At 39.6% G+C, this 19,346-nt stretch overlaps 2 protein-coding genes across 3 annotated transcripts; one reads left to right on the top strand and one right to left on the bottom strand.

Annotated features, from left to right (window-relative positions):
* Positions 1–6: 6 nt before the first annotated feature.
* Positions 7–5,937, top strand: LOC109429199 (probable ATP-dependent RNA helicase DDX10). 2 transcript variants are annotated; one of them, XM_062856531.1, is made up of 3 exons: positions 7–70; positions 115–1,093; positions 4,640–5,937. In XM_062856531.1, exons 2-3 carry the CDS (start codon positions 128–130, stop codon positions 5,861–5,863), a joined length of 2,190 nt encoding a protein of 729 aa, XP_062712515.1. In that variant the 5' UTR covers positions 7–70; positions 115–127; the 3' UTR covers positions 5,864–5,937. The 2 variants fall into 2 exon arrangements, with proteins under 2 accessions (XP_062712515.1, XP_019560632.3); XM_019705087.3 differs by having other exon boundaries at positions 20–1,093.
* Positions 5,847–14,578, bottom strand: LOC109398849 (oxygen-dependent coproporphyrinogen-III oxidase). Its single transcript, XM_019671290.3, has 4 exons — positions 14,324–14,578; positions 13,710–14,248; positions 6,150–6,586; positions 5,847–6,019 (listed from the first exon to the last, which is right to left on the bottom strand). The coding sequence occupies exons 1-4, from the start codon at positions 14,368–14,370 to the stop codon at positions 5,915–5,917; spliced, it is 1,128 nt and encodes a 375-aa protein (XP_019526835.3). The 5' UTR covers positions 14,371–14,578; the 3' UTR covers positions 5,847–5,914.
* Positions 14,579–19,346: the final 4,768 nt, after the last annotated feature.

Below are 19,346 nucleotides of genomic sequence, written 5' to 3'. Positions count from 1 at the left end.
ACTTCGAATTTCGATTATTTTCGTTTCATTTCACGTGCGTGTTGTGGCCACACCAGATCAGTGTCCGTAGGTGATTGTAAATAGATTTTCCGCTAAAAAGTGATAATTTTCCAGTTTTGTCAGTTAAATGACCTCCAAAATGGCAAAAGTGAAGCCGAAAATGAAACATCCCAACAGTGGGAAACGTGTGAAAGATAAGTTCAAGCGAAAACCGAAGCAGCAAAACGGAGGCAAGCCCAAGTTCAAGTTTTCGATGAAGGATGAAGAATCGGAAATTGGACGATTGATGGAATCGTATTTAACGGCTACAATCGAGGAAACGAGTAGTTTCAATGATTTCCCCCTCTCGAAGAAAACCCTCCGCGGGTTGGCGCAAGGACAATATCGAAAACCTACGGCAATTCAACGGGAATCGATTCTGCCGGCTCTGCAAGGAAAGGACATTCTTGCGGCTGCCAAAACGGGAAGCGGGAAAACGTTGGCCTTTCTGATCCCCGTGTTTGAGAAACTCTACACAAAGCAATGGACGCGACTGGATGGATTGGGTGCGCTGATAATAACGCCGACTCGAGAGTTGGCTCTGCAAATTTTCGAAACTGTCGCCAAGATAGGCAAACTGCACGATTTCACGACGGGACTCATCATAGGAGGACAGAATTTGAAAGTCGAGAAAAGTCGTTTACATCAGCTGAACATCATCATTTGCACCCCGGGCCGTTTGCTGCAGCACATGGACCAAAATCCGCTCTTCGACTGTACTAACCTGAAAATACTGGTCCTGGATGAAGCGGACCGTTGCCTGGATCTGGGTTTCGAATCAGCCATGAATGCCATCATTGAAAATTTGCCATCCGAGAGGCAAACGTTGCTCTTCTCCGCCACGCAGACAAAATCCGTCAAAGACTTGGCACGGTTGAACTTGCGGAACCCGCTGTACATTGCCCCGCACGAGAAGGAACAGTATACTACGCCGGCCAAACTGCAGCAGAACTATGTAGCCGTGGAACTGGGACAGAAGCTTACAATGCTGTGGTCGTTCCTCAAGGCTCACAGCAAACAGAAAATCATTGTATTCTTTGCCACTTGTAAGCAGGTAAGAAAGTTTTGTAAACTAGTCGTGTCGTATCCTTAGAGTAAAGTGCATGTCGTATTACTTCATTGTCATTGCATCGATTTTTTACCCTTCTTACACCCATAAGAAGGGTATAAATATCGCTCGAAAAACCGATTTTCGATCCGAGGCCCGGAGGGCCGAGTCTCATATACCAATGAACTCAGCTCGACAAACTGAGCAAATGTCTGTATGTGTGTGTGTGTGTATGTGTGTGTGTGTGTATGTGCGTTACAAAAAAAGTCACGCACGTTTCTCAGCCGTCTGTCAACCGATTTAAGTTCTCTTGGAAGCAAATGAAAGCTACTACATCCTAGTAGAACGCTATTAAATTTTTTTTCGATTGGACGTTTGGTTACCGAGATATCTCTCGAAGAGTACTTATGAGTCATACTTCTAAACTTTTTAAGATTTTTGACCAAGTGTATCATAATAAATATTTCGGCCGTTTGTCAATCGATTTAAGTTCTCTTGGCACCAAATGAAAGCTACAGCATCCTAGTAGATCGCCCAGAAATTTTATTTCGATTGGACATTTGGTTACAGAGATATCTTTCGAAGAGTACTTAAGATTTATACAACTAAACTTTTTGAGATTTTTGACCAATTGTATAAAAATAAATATCTTAGCCGTCTGTCAACCGATTTCGGTTATCCTGGCACCAAATGAAAGCTCCAACATTCTAGTAGAACCCTATACAATTTCATTAGGATTGGACATTTGATTACCGAAATATCTTTCAAAGAGTACTTGGGAGTAATACAGGTTAACTTTTTGAGAGATTTTGGACCAAGGGTACCATAATAAATATCTCAGTTGTCTGTCAATCGATTTGGGTTCTCTAAGCACCAAATGAAAGCTACAATATCCTTGTATAAGGCCCTGAAATTTTATTTCGATTCGACATTTGATTACTGAGATATCTTACGAAGAGTATTTCAATAAATTCTTTTTACCCTTCTTACACCCATAAGAAGGGTATAAATATCGCTCGAAAAACCGACTTTCGATCCGAGGCCCGGAGGGCCGAGTCTCATATACCAATGAACTCAGCTCGACAAACTGAGCAAATGTCTGTATGTGTGTGTGGGTGTATGTGTGTATGTGTGTGTGTGTGTGTGTGTGTATGTGCGTTACAAAAAAAGTCACGCACGTTTCTCAGCCGTCTGTCAACCGATTTAAGTTTTCTTGGAAGCAAATGAAAGCTACTACATCCTAGTAGAACGCTATTAAATTTTTTTTCGATTGGACGTTTGGTTACCGAGATATCTCTCGAAGAGTACTTATGAGTCATACTTCTAAACTTTTTAAGATTTTTGACCAAGTGTATCATAATAAATATTTCGGCCGTTTGTCAATTGATTTAAGTTCTCTTGGCACCAAATGAAAGCTACAGCATCCTAGTAGATCGCCCAGAAATTTTATTTCGATTGGACATTTGGTTACAGAGATATCTTTCGAAGAGTACTTAAGATTTATACAACTAAACTTTTTGAGATTTTTGACCAATTGTATAATAATAAATATCTTAGCCGTCTGTCAACCGATTTCGGTTATCCTGGCACCAAATGAAAGCTCCAACATTCTAGTAGAACCCTATACAATTTCATTAGGATTGGACATTTGATTACCGAAATATCTTTCAAAGAGTACTTGGGAGTAATACAGGTTAACTTTTTGAGAGATTTTGGACCAAGGGTACCATAATAAATATCTCAGTTGTCTGTCAATCGATTTGGGTTCTCTAAGCACCAAATGAAAGCTACAATATCCTTGTATAAGGCCCTGAAATTTTATTTCGATTCGACATTTGATTACTGAGATATCTTACGAAGAGTATTTCAATAAATTCTTTTTACCCTTCTTACACCCATAAGAAGGGTATAAATATCGCTCGAAAAACCGACTTTCGATCCGAGGCCCGGAGGGCCGAGTCTCATATACCAATGAACTCAGCTCGACAAACTGAGCAAATGTCTGTATGTGTGTGTGGGTGTATGTGTGTATGTGTGTGTGTGTGTGTGTGTATGTGCGTTACAAAAAAAGTCACGCACGTTTCTCAGCCGTCTGTCAACCGATTTAAGTTCTCTTGGAAGCAAATGAAAGCTACTACATCCTAGTAGAACGCTATTAAATTTTTTTTCGATTGGACGTTTGGTTACCGAGATATCTCTCGAAGAGTACTTATGAGTCATACTTCTAAACTTTTTAAGATTTTTGACCAAGTGTATCATAATAAATATTTCGGCCGTTTGTCAATCGATTTAAGTTCTCTTGGCACCAAATGAAAGCTACAGCATCCTAGTAGATCGCCCAGAAATTTTATTTCGATTAGACATTTGGTTACAGAGATATCTTTCGAAGAGTACTTAAGATTTATACAACTAAACTTTTTGAGATTTTTGACCAATTGTATAATAATAAATATCTTAGCCGTCTGTCAACCGATTTCGGTTATCCTGGCACCAAATGAAAGCTCCAACATTCTAGTAGAACCCTATACAATTTCATTAGGATTGGACATTTGATTACCGAAATATCTTTCAAAGAGTACTTGGGAGTAATACAGGTTAACTTTTTGAGAGATTTTGGACCAAGGGTACCATAATAAATATCTCAGTTGTCTGTCAATCGATTTGGGTTCTCTAAGCACCAAATGAAAGCTACAATATCCTTGTATAAGGCCCTGAAATTTTATTTCGATTCGACATTTGATTACTGAGATATCTTACGAAGAGTATTCAATAAATTCTTTTTTATTATTATATTCACTTGTTATCTTGCATTAGTATTTTATCAGTCTATGGGAAATTATTATTCAATAAATAATGCTGATCTCATACAAAGTGTATTCTAGCAGGTTATTGTTTTCAACAAAATATAATTAACAAATTACAAATACACAGAAATTTGATAAAACTAACAATATGTCAAATGAAAGCTTTGAATTTATATATTGTGGGAAAAATGCAAGAACCGGACAGCCAAAATAACTAGTCAATGCCAAAACTGATTAACTTAGTAGATATATCATTTTTGTCCTTTTAACACCATAACCATGAATACCAAATACTTCGGAGCTAATTTATTCGACTGATTCAGAGATATTAGACAAAGTGCATCTCGCTGATTTTCTTATCCATTTGTTAATCGATTTAGATTATTTGGCAGTTAACAAAAGATACAATTATTCCAGAATATGAAAGCTATTTTTTTAACATTCCATATAAGATTCTAGGAGGTGTCTGGCATTTCTGGTAAGTCCATGGTCTGATGCTATTTTGGGAACCAATTCACTAGATGTCAAATCTACAATATTTTCTAAAACTTTTGGTCAATCACACAAAATAAATTTGCTTAATACGCATAATACAACAATATTTTTAATAAGTGTAAGAAGGGTTCTGTTCACCATAGGTGGATTAAATCGGGTTTTTTTGTAAAATTTTGTTGCTTCTGAAATTTAAATGTCCCATACCTTCGTTCCTGCTTCACTCATATTTTTCTCGCTTCTTCGAAATTTGCAGGTGAAATATTTCTACGAAGTGTTCCGGAAACTACGCCCAAGCACCCTTCTTCTTCCTCTATACGGTGGAATGAACCAGGAGAGACGTAACAAAATCTACACCGAATTCTGCTCGAAGAGCAACGTGTGCCTGCTAGCCACAGATGTTGCCTCACGAGGTCTAGACTTCCCCAAGGTCAACTGGGTTGTGCAACTGGACTGTCCGGAGGACGCCAATCAGTACATTCACCGTGCGGGTCGTACCGCACGACTTAACACCAGTGGGGAAAGTTTGCTGGTACTGCTTCCCCAGGAGGAGGAAGGTGTGGTCAAGATGCTCGAGAAGACCAAGGTGCCGATCAACAAGATTCACATCGATGATAAGCAGCTGTTTTCGCCGCTGATTAAAATTCAGTCGTTTTTGGCACAGTCTCCGGAACTGAAGGAAACCGCCAAGAGGGCGTTTGTGGCGTATGTGAAATCGGTTGCACTGATGAAGGACAAGAGTATCTTCGATGCTTCCAAACTGGATTTGGAGGCTTATGCGAAATCTCTGGGTCTATTGGTAACTCCAAGAGTTCGGTTTTTGTCTCGGAAGGAAAACAAGTCCAAGAAGTCGAACGTTAAGACCGATGTTAAGGTGGCATTGGACGAAAACGATGAAGATGAAAGTGATGAAGAATTCTTCACCGTCAAGAAGTCCGAAAGATTTAGCACCATGGATCAACCGGAAGAGGAACCGAATGAGCCTGAAGTTGTCACGGAATCCAAGAAGAAGATTACCAAGGTGAAACTGTTAAAGAAGGCTTTGGTGACCAACAAGAAGATCTGCTTCGACGACAGTGGCAACGCAGTAGATGAGGAGGTTCGCGATGAAGTTTATGACATAGAGAAGGCACGTGCTCAGCTGAAGCTGGCGGATGCGGAAGACAAGGAGCGGTACAAGAACCTACAGAAAGCCAAACGTGTAGCTCGGAAGGAGAAACTTAAGCGAAAGGCCGATGAGGAAAACGAGGAAGAGGATGACTTTGGAAGCGATGATGACGAGCACAGCGTGGATTTGAATTGGCTTCCGGACCCGGACAAGGTATACAACGAAGACGATCGAGAAGTAGGAAGCGACGCTTCCTCCGCGGAGGAGTTGAAGCCTGCGAAGAAGACACCGAAGAAGCGCAAGATTGCCGACAAGATCAGTGATATCACACTAATGGAAGCCGAACAGCTGGCAATGAACCTTCTGAAGTGAACTTTTATTACGGAAAATGCGTGTAAAACTTTAACGATAACAATAAAAGTGTTATTTGTTCTGCCCCGTTTGTAGCCAGTCTCGTGGGTTCTTCAGGACGTGGGTAATCTCACCTTCCTTGCTGTCCGGTGAAGGCACGTGCATGTATTCCCATTTCTGAAAATTGGTAAAACATAGTGTAATCAATAAGATTTTCTAAGATAAAATCGAGCTAGACAATCCAAAGGACATTAAACATTTTAGCTCGAATTCCCCTGCATCTTTTTGCATGATAAAACAAACTTACCGCCGTCAGCGGCAGCGACATCAGGATGCTTTCGTAACGCGCCCCAGGAGTGTACAGGCCAAATTTCGTTCCACGATCGTAGATCAGGTTGAACTCCACGTAGCGTCCCCTGCGCAACAGCTGCCACTGTCGTTCGCGATCCCCATAGGCGTCGTTTTTGTGCTTCCGGACCAGCGGCAGGTAGGACGGAACCACCGAGTGGGCACAGCCAGTAACGAAGTTAAATACACTTTCCTGGTCCGGCGCATCCAGGTCGTCGAAAAAGATGCCCCCAACGCCGCGACACTCCTGGCGATGAGGAATGTAGAAGTATTTATCGCACCACTCCTTGAACTTCGGGTAGTAGGTCTCGTCGTGTTCGTCGCATGCTTCCTTCAGCGTTTGATGGAAATGAAGGGCATCTTTTTCGTCCAGGTAGTAGGGGGTGAGGTCAGTTCCTGTAACACCACAGAATGATATTTCAATAGATTTACAGTGATGAAAAATATACATGATGACTAGGTGGAGTTGTAGTGTCCACGTTCTGCTTGTACCGACAAAATATAAGTGCTGATGGACACTGGACTTCAAGTCAGAGAGTGCACAAGCCTTAGACTTGTTAACATATTCATTATTCTTAAATTTTTTAGAAGCTTTTATTCAACAACATATGAAGAGAGGAGCGGACCTGGTGTGATGGTTGAAATACGTGACTATCACGCCGAGGACCTGAGATAAAATCCCACTCACGACAAACTCACAAAATGTGAGTTCTTCCTTCCTGCCACATTCCGGGATCTTCCGGCCACCTGATTCTCCAGTGGAAGTGGCCAATATCACATTTCAGGAATTACAAGGGGATTCGTTGAAGGCTATTCCGAATATTTCAGGACATTCCGGGATCTTCCGGTCATTTGGTTCCCCGGGAAAGTGGCTAATTGTTGATCCTTTTCGAAACCTGCCTTGCCTGCCTTGTCAAACTTTATGAATATACAATACAACGTAATTTGAGGTTGTTTCGAGTATTTTAGTTAAATTGGCCATATTCCTGGATCTTATAGTTTACCAGGAGATGTGAAAAATCTGAATATCCTACTCAGATACTACAAATGGTTTTCTCCTAGATTCGAAGGGACTCAAGAGTGTCCCTGATACTCGAACTACGCCCATCACTCGATCCATCATCGTCTTGATCAATCGTACCAGTTTATCCGGGAATCCTTATTCGTGCATAATCTGCCATAGCTGGTCTCGATCGATTGTATCATACGCCGATTTGAAATCAATGAACAAGTGATGTGTGGGCACGTTGTATTCGCGGCATTTCTACAACACCTGGCGGATGGCGAACATCTGGGCCGTTGTAGCCTTGGTTGTAGCGCGTTCACCCATGAACTGCTCTTCCTGCAGATCATTCTGAGATTTCAAAGATAACTTCGTCAGAAATACAAAAACCATAAAGATGTAATTCTGAAGATCCTTCTGAGATTTTCTCTGGAATTCCAGCTGGAAATTTCTTTTGTGATTCCTCCGGGGCCCTGGACACCTACATTTTAGAGGCCCCCACAAAAACCGTTTATGCTTACTAAACATTAACTTTATTGCTTATTTTGCTCAAATACTGTTCAAAAACAAAGAAATGCTTTTGTACACATCGCATTTGTACCTCCGAGGGCCCTTCACATTCGCTCCGGCCCCGGTTCCCCACAATCCTTGATCCGGGCGTGGATCCCTTCACAACTTCCATCCAAGAATCCAGAAGGATTAAGAGGGGAAAATCATGAAAACATATAATTGAAATTCAGTAGAAATAGCAAAATAATAACCTGCGACAATTCTGTTTTGTAAATACATGATGTTTGAAGTGTCCAGTAGTGCATCAGGTATCAGTAGGTCGGCTTCAGAGGCACGTTCTCCTCCATTTGGGAAATTTGTGCCATCGTCATGAATACGACCCAAGTAACCACAAGCATTATATCATTGCACGAATTAGACTGAATATCAACCTATGCAATGCGAAATGCAGTAATTCCACACTTGTCATGCAATAATCCTTTAGATTGGCATTATCAATGTAATGATGCATTGCATTTTTCTTTACATTAGGGTTCATTAAATGGTGATATAAGATACTTCAATAATTCAACACTGCAAAAACTGAACAAATGCAATGCACAAACTAGCAAAGTTTGCTCTAACAATACAATTATAAAAGCTTGACTCTAATGGTAAACAAATGAAATCAAGAAGATTGAACAACTTTACGGTCAACTCAAGCGGTATTCAACGTTTCTGGTTCGACTCCCGGCCAACTTAATCCCCGTTTGAGCCACCGATCGACGACAGCAAAACCTTTTTAAATATGACCTTTTCTCTTTTCTGTAGGCTGCTATCACATGCCAATAATGATGGAAACCACAATTAGCATATGAGCAGTATGCGAAGCGAAGGGTGTTTTAATCGTGCTTTTCATTTTCTTATATTGATTAAATATCTTCGAAAATGCATTATGTATTTATCAGTAATTTATCAGATTGTGATAAATTACTGTATTCTATTACATATGACATAGTCGTTTTGCCCTCTACTGCAATGATTGAGACAGAAGAACAGTTTCCTTTAAGTTAATGAAATATCAGTTGTTATCACTGCAGCAGAAACGGTCCAAGGCACCAGCGCGTATGGAACTCATCTAGCGGTCTTCAACACTTCTGGTTCGACTCCCGACCCGGCGACAAAAAAATAATGGTCAAAACATTCACGTGGGCATCAGTACCGTCGATAACGAAACCGGTGCTAAAAATAGATTTTTGTTTTGGTTTTTCTAGTTGCACGTATCAAACATGTGCAAATGCAAATGTACAGCACATGCATTTATGTTACTTTAGCAATGGCTGTCAGCGTGCTGCAATATGTGGCACTAATTGGATTTTAGTGGGGCCCTTTTCGACTTTAATATTACTTTAATGAGGTGTTTAAAGTAATGCAGCATTATATTCACAATTTTAATTATCAATATATGGCAAAATTGGTGCACTTATATACGGCTTCGTGGTTACTTGGGGAGCCTATTCATCATTTACCTAAGGGAGAGAGAAGGGAGGAATAAGGGATGGGATAGGGAAAGGGAAGGTAAGGGAATAGGGTCGACATAATCGCATAAGCGTACCACAACGGGTTCAAACAGCGCCCTGAAAAGGGCACTGTAAAAAACGCATAAAGCGTAAAGTAAGCCAATAGCTACTTGCCACAACGGGTTCAGAACAACAGAACATCCTGAAGATTCAGGCTTCTTAGGTCAGTTTTACTTAATTAAGTGTTAACCGAGTACTCGGAAACGCAGTTGTGTGAAAACTGGGTAGTTATACATATCAAATGGTTCAAAGTTCCACAGTCGGATTCTCAGCTAGGATATACAAATGAAGCAGCCTGTTGAGGCTTGTGATTGTAGGATCGTAGCAATCATTGATCTCAGTCCTGTCAGTATGTAACGAAAAACAGTGTATAATAAATTCATTCATTTCTCAACCATCAACCAGAGTAGACGTCTCTTCAGTGATGGACAAAATCATAAGTAGGAAAACCACATTGAGTTATCTCAATTGCGTTTCTGCTACGAGATTTCTCAAACGTGGTGGCAAGACTCCCGCATGGGGGCATCCACAAACACTCAATTTCCTAATCGCTGCTTGACGTAATGCCGAGAAGAGATGTTGGTTTTTGAGCATTTGGTAAATCCGATTGGAAATCATTGAAAGATAAATAGGGTGACAATGGGTATTATCGGCAGGTTTGATCTCTTCGTCATGGGGGGTTTTGTCAGCCAAATTGCCTGAAACTTGGCCATATAATTCAGCATAGTTGGGAAGGATTTGAGACCAACTATGAGTTCAATAGGTTTCAAAAAACCCCCAAAGATGAAGAGAAAAAACGGCCGAGAATAGGTAATTTCCCCTAGGACAATCCTCCGTGCGGCTTTCAATATGGAATCGAAAGTTACGTGTTCAAAAGTATCCTGGAAATCCAAGAAAACATTCAAACAAAATTGTTTTTGAATGAATGCTTTTCCGATATCGTAAACAACATTGTACAAATCACTGTGGACTTTCCATCTTGGTAAGCATGTTCGTTCCCACGGAGAGGCATGTTTGCCAGAAAAACATCACGGGTGTGATGCTCGTTCTAATCATTTCAAAAGAAAGAGGTTAAATTGATAGGTCTGATCTTTATACGATGCATTATCCGCTTACGGAATAAACTTGACAGTATAATCCCATCAATGTTTGGGAATAGTCAGGCTGCAAACAAGCAGTTTTATCATAACATTTTGGAGCTCGAGGCATGACACGCGAGATTGACATTTCAATTTTACTGAAAGTAGCAAACATCGGCTCAAACGCAAAATGCGGAACTATATAGGTACTAATTAACCCTCTAATACCCAAATTTTTGATTTTGATCTAAATATCATTTTTCGTCATCTAAAATCGAATTAAACATGTTTTGGAAGATGATTCTTTTTAATTCTCGATATCGTGAATTTCAGTTTTTGATTTTTCTAATTTTTATTTTTGAACATCTCCACACTTTTATATTTTTCCTGGAAGCCAATTTGGGGAACGGATTTTTTGAGATGAAAACATTTTGAGATTTTATGATTATTGTTGAAATATTATTATTTTAAATTTTTTTCACAGGAAATTTTATTTTCCGTGTAATTTTAAGGAAAATAATTTCAGAGTGTATTCGATTCCCTTAAACTATTAAACAAGGATAGAATGATTTGGGAAAAATTTAAAATATGTTAATTGTAGCGATTCAATACAAAATAAACAATGATTTCTAAAAGGTGGCTAAAACATCAATTTTTCAATGATTTTTTAAAAATGTTAATACGCTTTAAAATACACCAAAAATCATTTTGAGATATACAGAATAGTCCTAGATATCAGCCAAAAATATAAAAAAAATGATTTTCCACGAAACAAAAATTACAAAAATGCTCAAACTATACCCCGTCTAAAGGCGGGATTGGGTATTAGAGGGTTAAAGCATTACTAGGAAAGTAAGGTTCTTGGACCAAAGCTGTGCTGAAGATTTATTTGAGCTGTCATAACCATAGCCACTACCCAAACTAGGCACGATCAAACTCTTACAATTCAACACAAGAAAAAGAGCAGCGATAAAAACCAATTCGGTATCGATTGAAGAACGCCAGAGACGAAGATACACAGAGGACACTGTGAAGAACGCATAATGCGAAGAGCCATATTGGTTATAATGAAAGCTAATTAACAACATACTAATAATCCCTAAAGAAGGATAGCAGATTATCTCGGAGAAACACAAGGTCCACTGCACCATTGCTCCGGTTAGCACAGTAAGGGTAAAATACGATGGATGGCGCGCTGGGTACTCCACAGGCTCCGTTTGCGGTTAGGTTTTTATTAGACCCCCCTAGCCATTCATTCCTAGGCACGGTAAGCATGAAACCGCATCACACCATGAATTAGGGGTCACCTGTTTAATGGACTCTTGCCACCGGAACAGGCAGTCCGTAGTGTTGCTCTTAGCCAATTGTGACAACCGCTACCGACACTACACAGCTATCTAGGCTGATCGAGAAAAAAAGTTAATATTGATGATTAACTTCATACGGACCCGAACAGCCGAGAAAAGTACAGTAGTCCATGCAAGGATTATTCCAGATATTTCTCCTTAATTTGCTGAAAGAAATTATTCTCATATGTATTCCTCAAAAAGGTTCCAATGGCATCCGTCGAGGAGGTTCTTCAGAGATTCTTCTGGAATTTCTTCAGTAGTTATTTGTGCGATGTCATTTCAGGAATAGTTGATGGGATTTCTCCACGTATTTCTTCTGGAATTCCCCAAGAAGGTCTTTTTGAGATTCCTCAGATTGTATTAGTTTTCCTTATGTTTTTCAACCTTAGAACCACGTACATATATTCAACTCAAAAACGTCAAATTTCGAGTTACCTAGTTCTAGCATTAAGGCGAAACTGGAAGCATTTCCCCATTTTTTGGTTTCTGATTTTTTATTAAATAACAAAGCAATATTTGAAAAATCGGTTTTCGTGCACATGTAGAGTATGGATCAGGGTATCTTCTGATTTTTTTACGCGGTAGAAAATGTTTTTCGTTTTTGCAGAAACCATTTTTGAACAAAATTTCACTAAAAAATGGTTTATGCAAAAACGAAAAACATTTTCTGCAGCGTAAAAATCAGAAGATACCCTGATTCATACTCTACATGTGCACGAAAACTGATTTTTAAAATATTGCCTCGTTATTTAATAAAAAATCAAAAACCGAAAAAAATGAGAAAATGCTTCCAGTTTCGCCTTAAGGGGACGATATGGTAACGAGAGTAACGAGAAATGATCTCTGATAATCACTTCATCCGCCGGATAATTCTTTTTTGTTCAGCTAAATTTTCGCTCACCAAATCCTCACGAAAAGATCTTCTAAGCAAATTAACCAAATTGTTCCCGCCACAAGTGTTTTGTCCTATTCCATCCGGGTCGTTGCTGGAGTGAGACAAGGATGTATCCCATCGCCGTTACTGTTCCTCATCGCAATCGACACGAGATCCTGGTAGGTGCGATTGATCGTGAACCAAATCGTGGGTTGCTGTGGCAGCCCATTACCATGGATCACCAAAATAACTTCGAATTGGCTGATGACGAGCTCAACAGCGCTCTGATATGCAGAGCAGGCTCGATGATCTTGTCAATCGCTCATTGGCGCCGCGGTCTTACCATCAACTTCAACAAGACCATATCGTTAAATATGTAAACACAGTCAACCTTTCCAGTATTACAGTAGCTGGGCATGGGCAAGCAGTAGAGAATGTTGAAAGCTTCCAATCGCTTGGTTGCCAAATGGCGGTCGATGACGGCACCAAGATCGACATAGGTGCAGGATCAAGAAGGCGAGCGCTGCCTTTGCGAGTTTGAGGAATGTATGGAGAAACGACGCAACTCGAACGTGAAATCTGTGCTTCTATGCACCAGTGAAACATGGTGTGTATCAGCGGGCAACAATCAACGGATGCAGGTTTTCATCAATAGATGCCTGTGGTATATAATTCGTGCATGGTAGCCTCACAATCTCCAACGTGGAGCTGCGTCGTCGAAATCCCAGCAGGACATCGCAGCAGAGGTAGACCCAGAGGCTCATGGCGGCGCTGCCCCAACAAGGAAATAAAAGAAGTCGACAAAAATTTGACCTGGCCACAAGTCAAGGCGATGGCTGGAAATCGCCCAGGATGGAGTCTTTCAATTCGGTCCTCTACACCACCATGGGTGCTCAGGACTGAAAGTAAGTAAAGTAGGAATAGGTGGCTCATGGCCAATGAAGTCATGTGATGCTCTAGTGCGAGCTAACTCGATGGAAAAATATGGCAACATTGGATCATTTGCGAACCACAATGACAAATATACGTCTTCATGTTCAAGTTCTTGTCTAAAGCACACTTTAGTTAAGACGAGTCGGTAACTGTAGGTAATCAGCCAGTATTCCCCAACACCTTCCTAAAAAATCCGTCTCCCAGCAACTTACCTCCTCCAAACCACCACTGCTTATTACCCTGCGAGTCCGTCACCTCGAAATATCGGTAGTTGAAATGAATCGTCGGAACCATCGGATTCCTCGGGTGTATCACAGCGCTGACACCGGCCGCAAAGAAAGGTAGCTCCCCATCGGCCAGTTGCTTCCCACGGGATCGCATCTGTTGAATCGCACCCTTCGGAAGCACCCCGTGCACAACGGATATGTTCACACCCGCCTTCTCGAATATGTCCCCATCCTGTAGGACACAGGTAATTCCGCCACCGCCCTCTTTTCGCTCCCATCGATCAACGGTAAACTTTTTCCCAAAGTTCTCCTCATTCTCCAGCGATCGGCAAAAGTCCGCCTGGATCTTCATGATCATCAGTTCCATCCTGGTTTTCATATCGTCCGCATTGGACGCCAGGGTGTCCTTAGGAGTGATGGGTTCCGCCATGAATTTGCTCACGGCCATCTTCGATGCCATGTGTGCGTCATTGCGCCGGTAGTATGTTGTTATCGTGCCACCAGCAATTATCGTTCCCACGGCACTGATAAGAAAGCAAATAATAGATATTTCTCAATCCAATTTCGATGGACATGACTGGCAAGAGTTTGTTACTTACCCCAGCACTCGCTTTCCCTGGCCACTGGCAAAAACTCTGAAAAACATTCTGTATCCCCTAAAACATTCACGGACAAACAACACGCACTACCTAATCGATAACAAACTAAAAATTGATTTGACCCAGAGTTCAAAACTAGGTGAAAGTTGTTATGCACGCAACAAGAATTGCAAGCGTACTAACTAACTAAAGTCAAACATGAATGAATGCGAACGTGACAGTCGGCATGCCGAAGCGGTGTTCGTGATGATGACAGATTCCAGTTTTCGAAGTTTTAAAGGTCTTATATACCTGTTATGTACAGCTGGCTGACAGCTTCTATGCTGGTAAATAACGGTAGAATGTGTACATATAACGGAACAGCTGATTGTTTACGTTCATGTCAAAACGTAGCATTGGGCGATAGTAACTGGTTATCGTTTTAAAACTGTTGATCGATTTTTGTTATGAATGAAATTGATCCTAAAAATGACTATCGCTTAGAAAAGAGGAACGTGTGCTTGAAACTAGTAATGTAGTTAGTAATGTAGACTTTCATTGTTGCGATTGCAATCCTCTGCACGTAGAGTCCATGTTTCGTTCGTTTCGGACTACCGGTGCAATCAGCGCTTTGTAGATGGGTAATTCTCGCTGAGACCGGCCCACTATTTACACCTTGTCTTCAAAAATGTTTAAGGTGCCGATTTTCTGAAAGCCCTCGCCTAAAAAGTAAGAAAAATGCATTTGGTTACTCAAATTGATGGACCCCCCGTTAGTTAGAGCCATAACAATTTTTGCAGACCCCTCGATTTTGGTCAAATGGTTCCTCACTTAAACCGTTATAACTCGAAAGTTTCTCCAACAACCACCTCAAAACGAATTGTTGTTGAAAAGAGGAAAGAAAGAGCGACTATTTACAATAATAAAAAGTTGGGTCGGCCATATTGATTTTGACCGCCATCTTGGATTTTTATACCAAAACATTTTTTTCACCATGAGGGCAACCACCGATTTTCAAAATTTTTACATCAATTGAAAGCTGGGACATTTATACATAACATATCAAAAAATTAGAGATGTCTTTTTCTTCTTTCAAAAGTTATCTGCAGTTTTGTAAATTAAGCCACTTTTGCGCACTGGGCCCGGTGCCGATTGTTTTCATAAATGCAGCGTTATTTCGCAGTGTTTACGAACACGAATTAAAATTCTGAACCCATTAATGGAAAGCTGAAGGTTTAAGCTTTCCAAAACACTAAAAAAGTTATAAAAACAATGCCCGCATAATTGAGAAACAGTCAAAAACGGAAACGAACCTCCGATTTGGCCAAATTTTGCGGCACACGCCTTGGTGTACACCTGCAGGCGTAAACTCGGATGCTGTTGCATGTCTTTGCCGGTGCGCATGGAAATGTATGGAGAAAACGTGGCTTAATTTACAAAACTGCAGATAACTTTTGAAAGAAGAAAAAGACATCTCTAATTTTTTGATATGTTATGTATAAATGTCCCAGCTTTCAATTGATGCAAAAATTTTGAAAATCGGTGGTTGCCCTCATGGTGAAAAAATTGTTTTTGCATAAAAATCCAAGATGGCGGCCGAAATCAATATGGCCGACCCAACTTTTTATTATTGTAAATAGTAGATCTATCTTTCCTCTTTTCAACAACAATTCGTTTTGAGGTGGTTGTTGGAGAAACTTTCGAGTTATAATGGTTTGAGTGAGCCACCATTTGACCAAAATCGAGGGGTCTGCAAAAATTGTTATGGCTCTAACTAACGGGGGGTCCATCAATTTGAGTAACCAAATGCATTTTTCTTACTTTTTAGGCGAGGGCTTTCAGAAAATCGGCACCTTAAACATTTTTGAAGACAAGGTGTAAATAGTGGGCCGGTCTCAGCGAGAATTACCCAGATATGGAGTTAACTTCGTGTGACGGCGTTCTTTTTTCAATCGTAGAGTTCTGTGGAGTCCAAAATTAGCTCGATTTCTTGCCACAATGTGTCTTTGAATTTTTCTGCTGGTGTCGTTGTCGGCGGAGCCCAAGTACACGAATTCTACAACCACCTCGATTTTATCACAGAGTCGATAGAAATTCGGGGTGGCGGACGCGGTAATTCTTCCCTTAGAACCCTTTGCCATCTCATGTACTTTTTCTTCGACACATTAATGACTAATCCGATTCACCTGGCTCCATTTTTTAGGGGGGTGACTAGTATTGCCAAGCCGAAATGTCCCAAAAAAAAAGCCGAAAAAGTTTGGCAAAACTATAGTGCCGCCCCCGCTGAAATCGCGAAAAACACGATCGTGAGCATTTTGAGTGTGAAAATGTGAAAATAATATAATGTGGTGTTCTGCAAAATTGTTGCATATTTTTAGGAGCAACTTTTGATAAGTTTTGTTTTTTGATAAGTTTACTCAAAAGTTAGATAAAAAATCCATTTTCTAAATTAGCCAAGTAAACTAAATGGTATCTTCGACAAAGTTGAAGACAATATCATGCTGAAAAATAGTGCCGAAGACACTTTTGCTCTATCTTTTGAAATACGCGATATATAATACATTTAGTAGAAACAACCCCTTCAAACCTTGAAAAACACTAAATCTTTTATATCTTCCTTGGGTAAGGTTTTTATTTTTATGGCTTCTGATGTTTGTAGGGATTGAGAGGGATACAGAGAAAGCGAGAAACAGGGCATATAGCTTTAGCAGCGGTGATGCGCCATCGAAAAAAAAAGATAACGATCATGATAAAATAAAATCTCGCGTTTAGTATTGCGCGCAAACCCCAAAATGTTATTCCCACTTTTGGGATTCCGCGCCGACGACCCAGCGCCAGATTCGGCGACAAAGAAATATGACAGCAGTCGCCGGACAGTTGACGGCGGCCGTTCGTTAGTTGTGTGAGTCGATTGTTGTCATGCAAATAGAGCATTTCGCTGACAGTTAGGTTATTGTTGACAGATTTTTTGTGGTGTTAGTGTGCTATTTGGCGATTTGCTGTATCGCGTAAGCCTTCGCTGGAACAAAACGTCATGTATCCCAGCGAAGCAACGAAAATTTTCAGTGAAAAAAGCAATACGTGTTTTTTTTTTTAATTTTTCTATCAAAACTGATCATTTTTATATAATAAGATATCTCGCAAAGTTACAAAAAAAGCATAATTTAAAGTTGAATAAAAATGCTATTCTATACACGTCAACTGATTAGTTACTCTTTGTCTCTTCGATGCTTAACCTTCCGTAACTCGCGCGGTTGATTACCTGCGTCAGCACCACGCCAATGCTGAGTACAAAAAGTGAGATTTTTTCAACGTGTTGTACAAAATACAACAGCGCGATCGCTCGTGGGTTAAATTGCCATTTTCGCACTTTTTTAGGTTTAAATAAACACTAAGTTAAATCTCTTTTTAAAAAGTTTTCGTTGCTTGGGATGTTTTGGTTAGGGCAAGATGGCCACTGGCCACCCTAAGCTTAGGCCTCGAAGGAACAGTAACTACATATAATGAAAATATATCTAATTAACAATCATCCGCTTCATTTCATGTCTTTTCTACCTTCTCAACACAAGAAAATGCATTTTATTTTGCACTTTAAATACTAAATAAATTCATTTTAAAAATGTGTGTTTTGAAATGAAAATTTTGCAACATGGGGTAAGACGGCCATCCCCTCGGGGCAAGTTGGCCACAGAGCTTAATTGTGACAATTAGTGTGTTTTAATCCCCAGGTAAACGAAATACATCAAGATCGAATTTTACATTATTTATTTTGTTTTTATTAACGTGTAGTTTAACAATGGGCTAATTCTACACTTGAATTTTACAAATATTTTCTGTATGATAATGCTTGAAACAAAATTCATAGATATTTTTTTTTGAAAATTGGCAATTATTTATTGTATTTTTTTTAGCAAGTGCTTTTCAAGAAACATAATCGCTTCTCAATAGGAAATAACCACAAAGTTGTGACGAGGTAGCATCTCCGTCGCAATCAATTTTCCTAGCACCACCAGATATAAACGATTTGCTTGCTGCAGTTTTGCATAATCTCTGGATTTCGTAAGAAGTTTTGAGGCAATTTCAAATTAGTTTCATGTAGGTGACCATCTTGCACCGAATAATTTTTTATATGCTATAATGAATTGAAAATATCTGACTTTTATTTCCATGGCTTTACAACAGCCATACAGGGAATACTCAAAATAACTGGGACAGGTAAAATTTTCGCTTTCCAAAAAATGTTCAACTCGCTGTAACTTTTCGAAAAGGGCATCAAATATTCTCAAATTTTTACTGTGAGCTCATCAACTAGTTGTGTATCAGTGATCAAAATTTGAAAAAGATCGGGTCATTCTACACGAAGTTATTAAGATTCTAGAAAAAGGTATAATTATTCGATAGCCAACTTTGAGCTGTTATATCTCCGGATTCAATAAACCGAATGCAATGAAATTTTGATCATTTATGACTAATACAATGTACTTTGAAAAAACAGTTGACTTAACCCTCCTTTGGCATTAGGGTCATTTTTGACCCAAACCGTACACTACGTCAGCGAGCTGCTGCCAACGTGATGCAAAAGGAAGGTTAATTTGAAATTATTAATAAGAAAAAAAGTTATGGCGATTTAATTTATTCCATGTTTCTTAAATAAATTTATGTATTTTTCATATGCATCCCATTACTTTTTCAAATTAATGAAGGCTACTTGGTTGTTTTCCTTTGAAACATAAATATATTCAATTCAATTAGAGGGAATTTAAATGAACTATAATTACTATCTCGAATTTTGCAACGATGATGGAGTTTTAGATAATTTGTTGTTATAAATATTAGAAAAATAATCTAATCGAAATAATTTTCTTTCGTGTAAAGAATTTTAAGTTTAGTCAAATGTTTTTAATAGCTCATTATATAAGTCATAAATGATCAAAATTTCATCGCATTCGGATCATTGCAGGTCAAAATTGGCTATCGGATAATAATTATACCTTTTTCTAGAACCTTTATAACTTTGTGTAGAACGGCCCGATCTTTTCCAAAT

This window comes from Aedes albopictus, chromosome 3 (genome assembly GCF_035046485.1).
Source record: "Aedes albopictus strain Foshan chromosome 3, AalbF5, whole genome shotgun sequence".
NCBI classification, from domain to species: Eukaryota; Metazoa; Arthropoda; class Insecta; order Diptera; family Culicidae; genus Aedes; species Aedes albopictus.
Note: the sequence above shows the minus strand (reverse complement) of the source record. Positions and strands in the feature narration are given on the sequence as shown.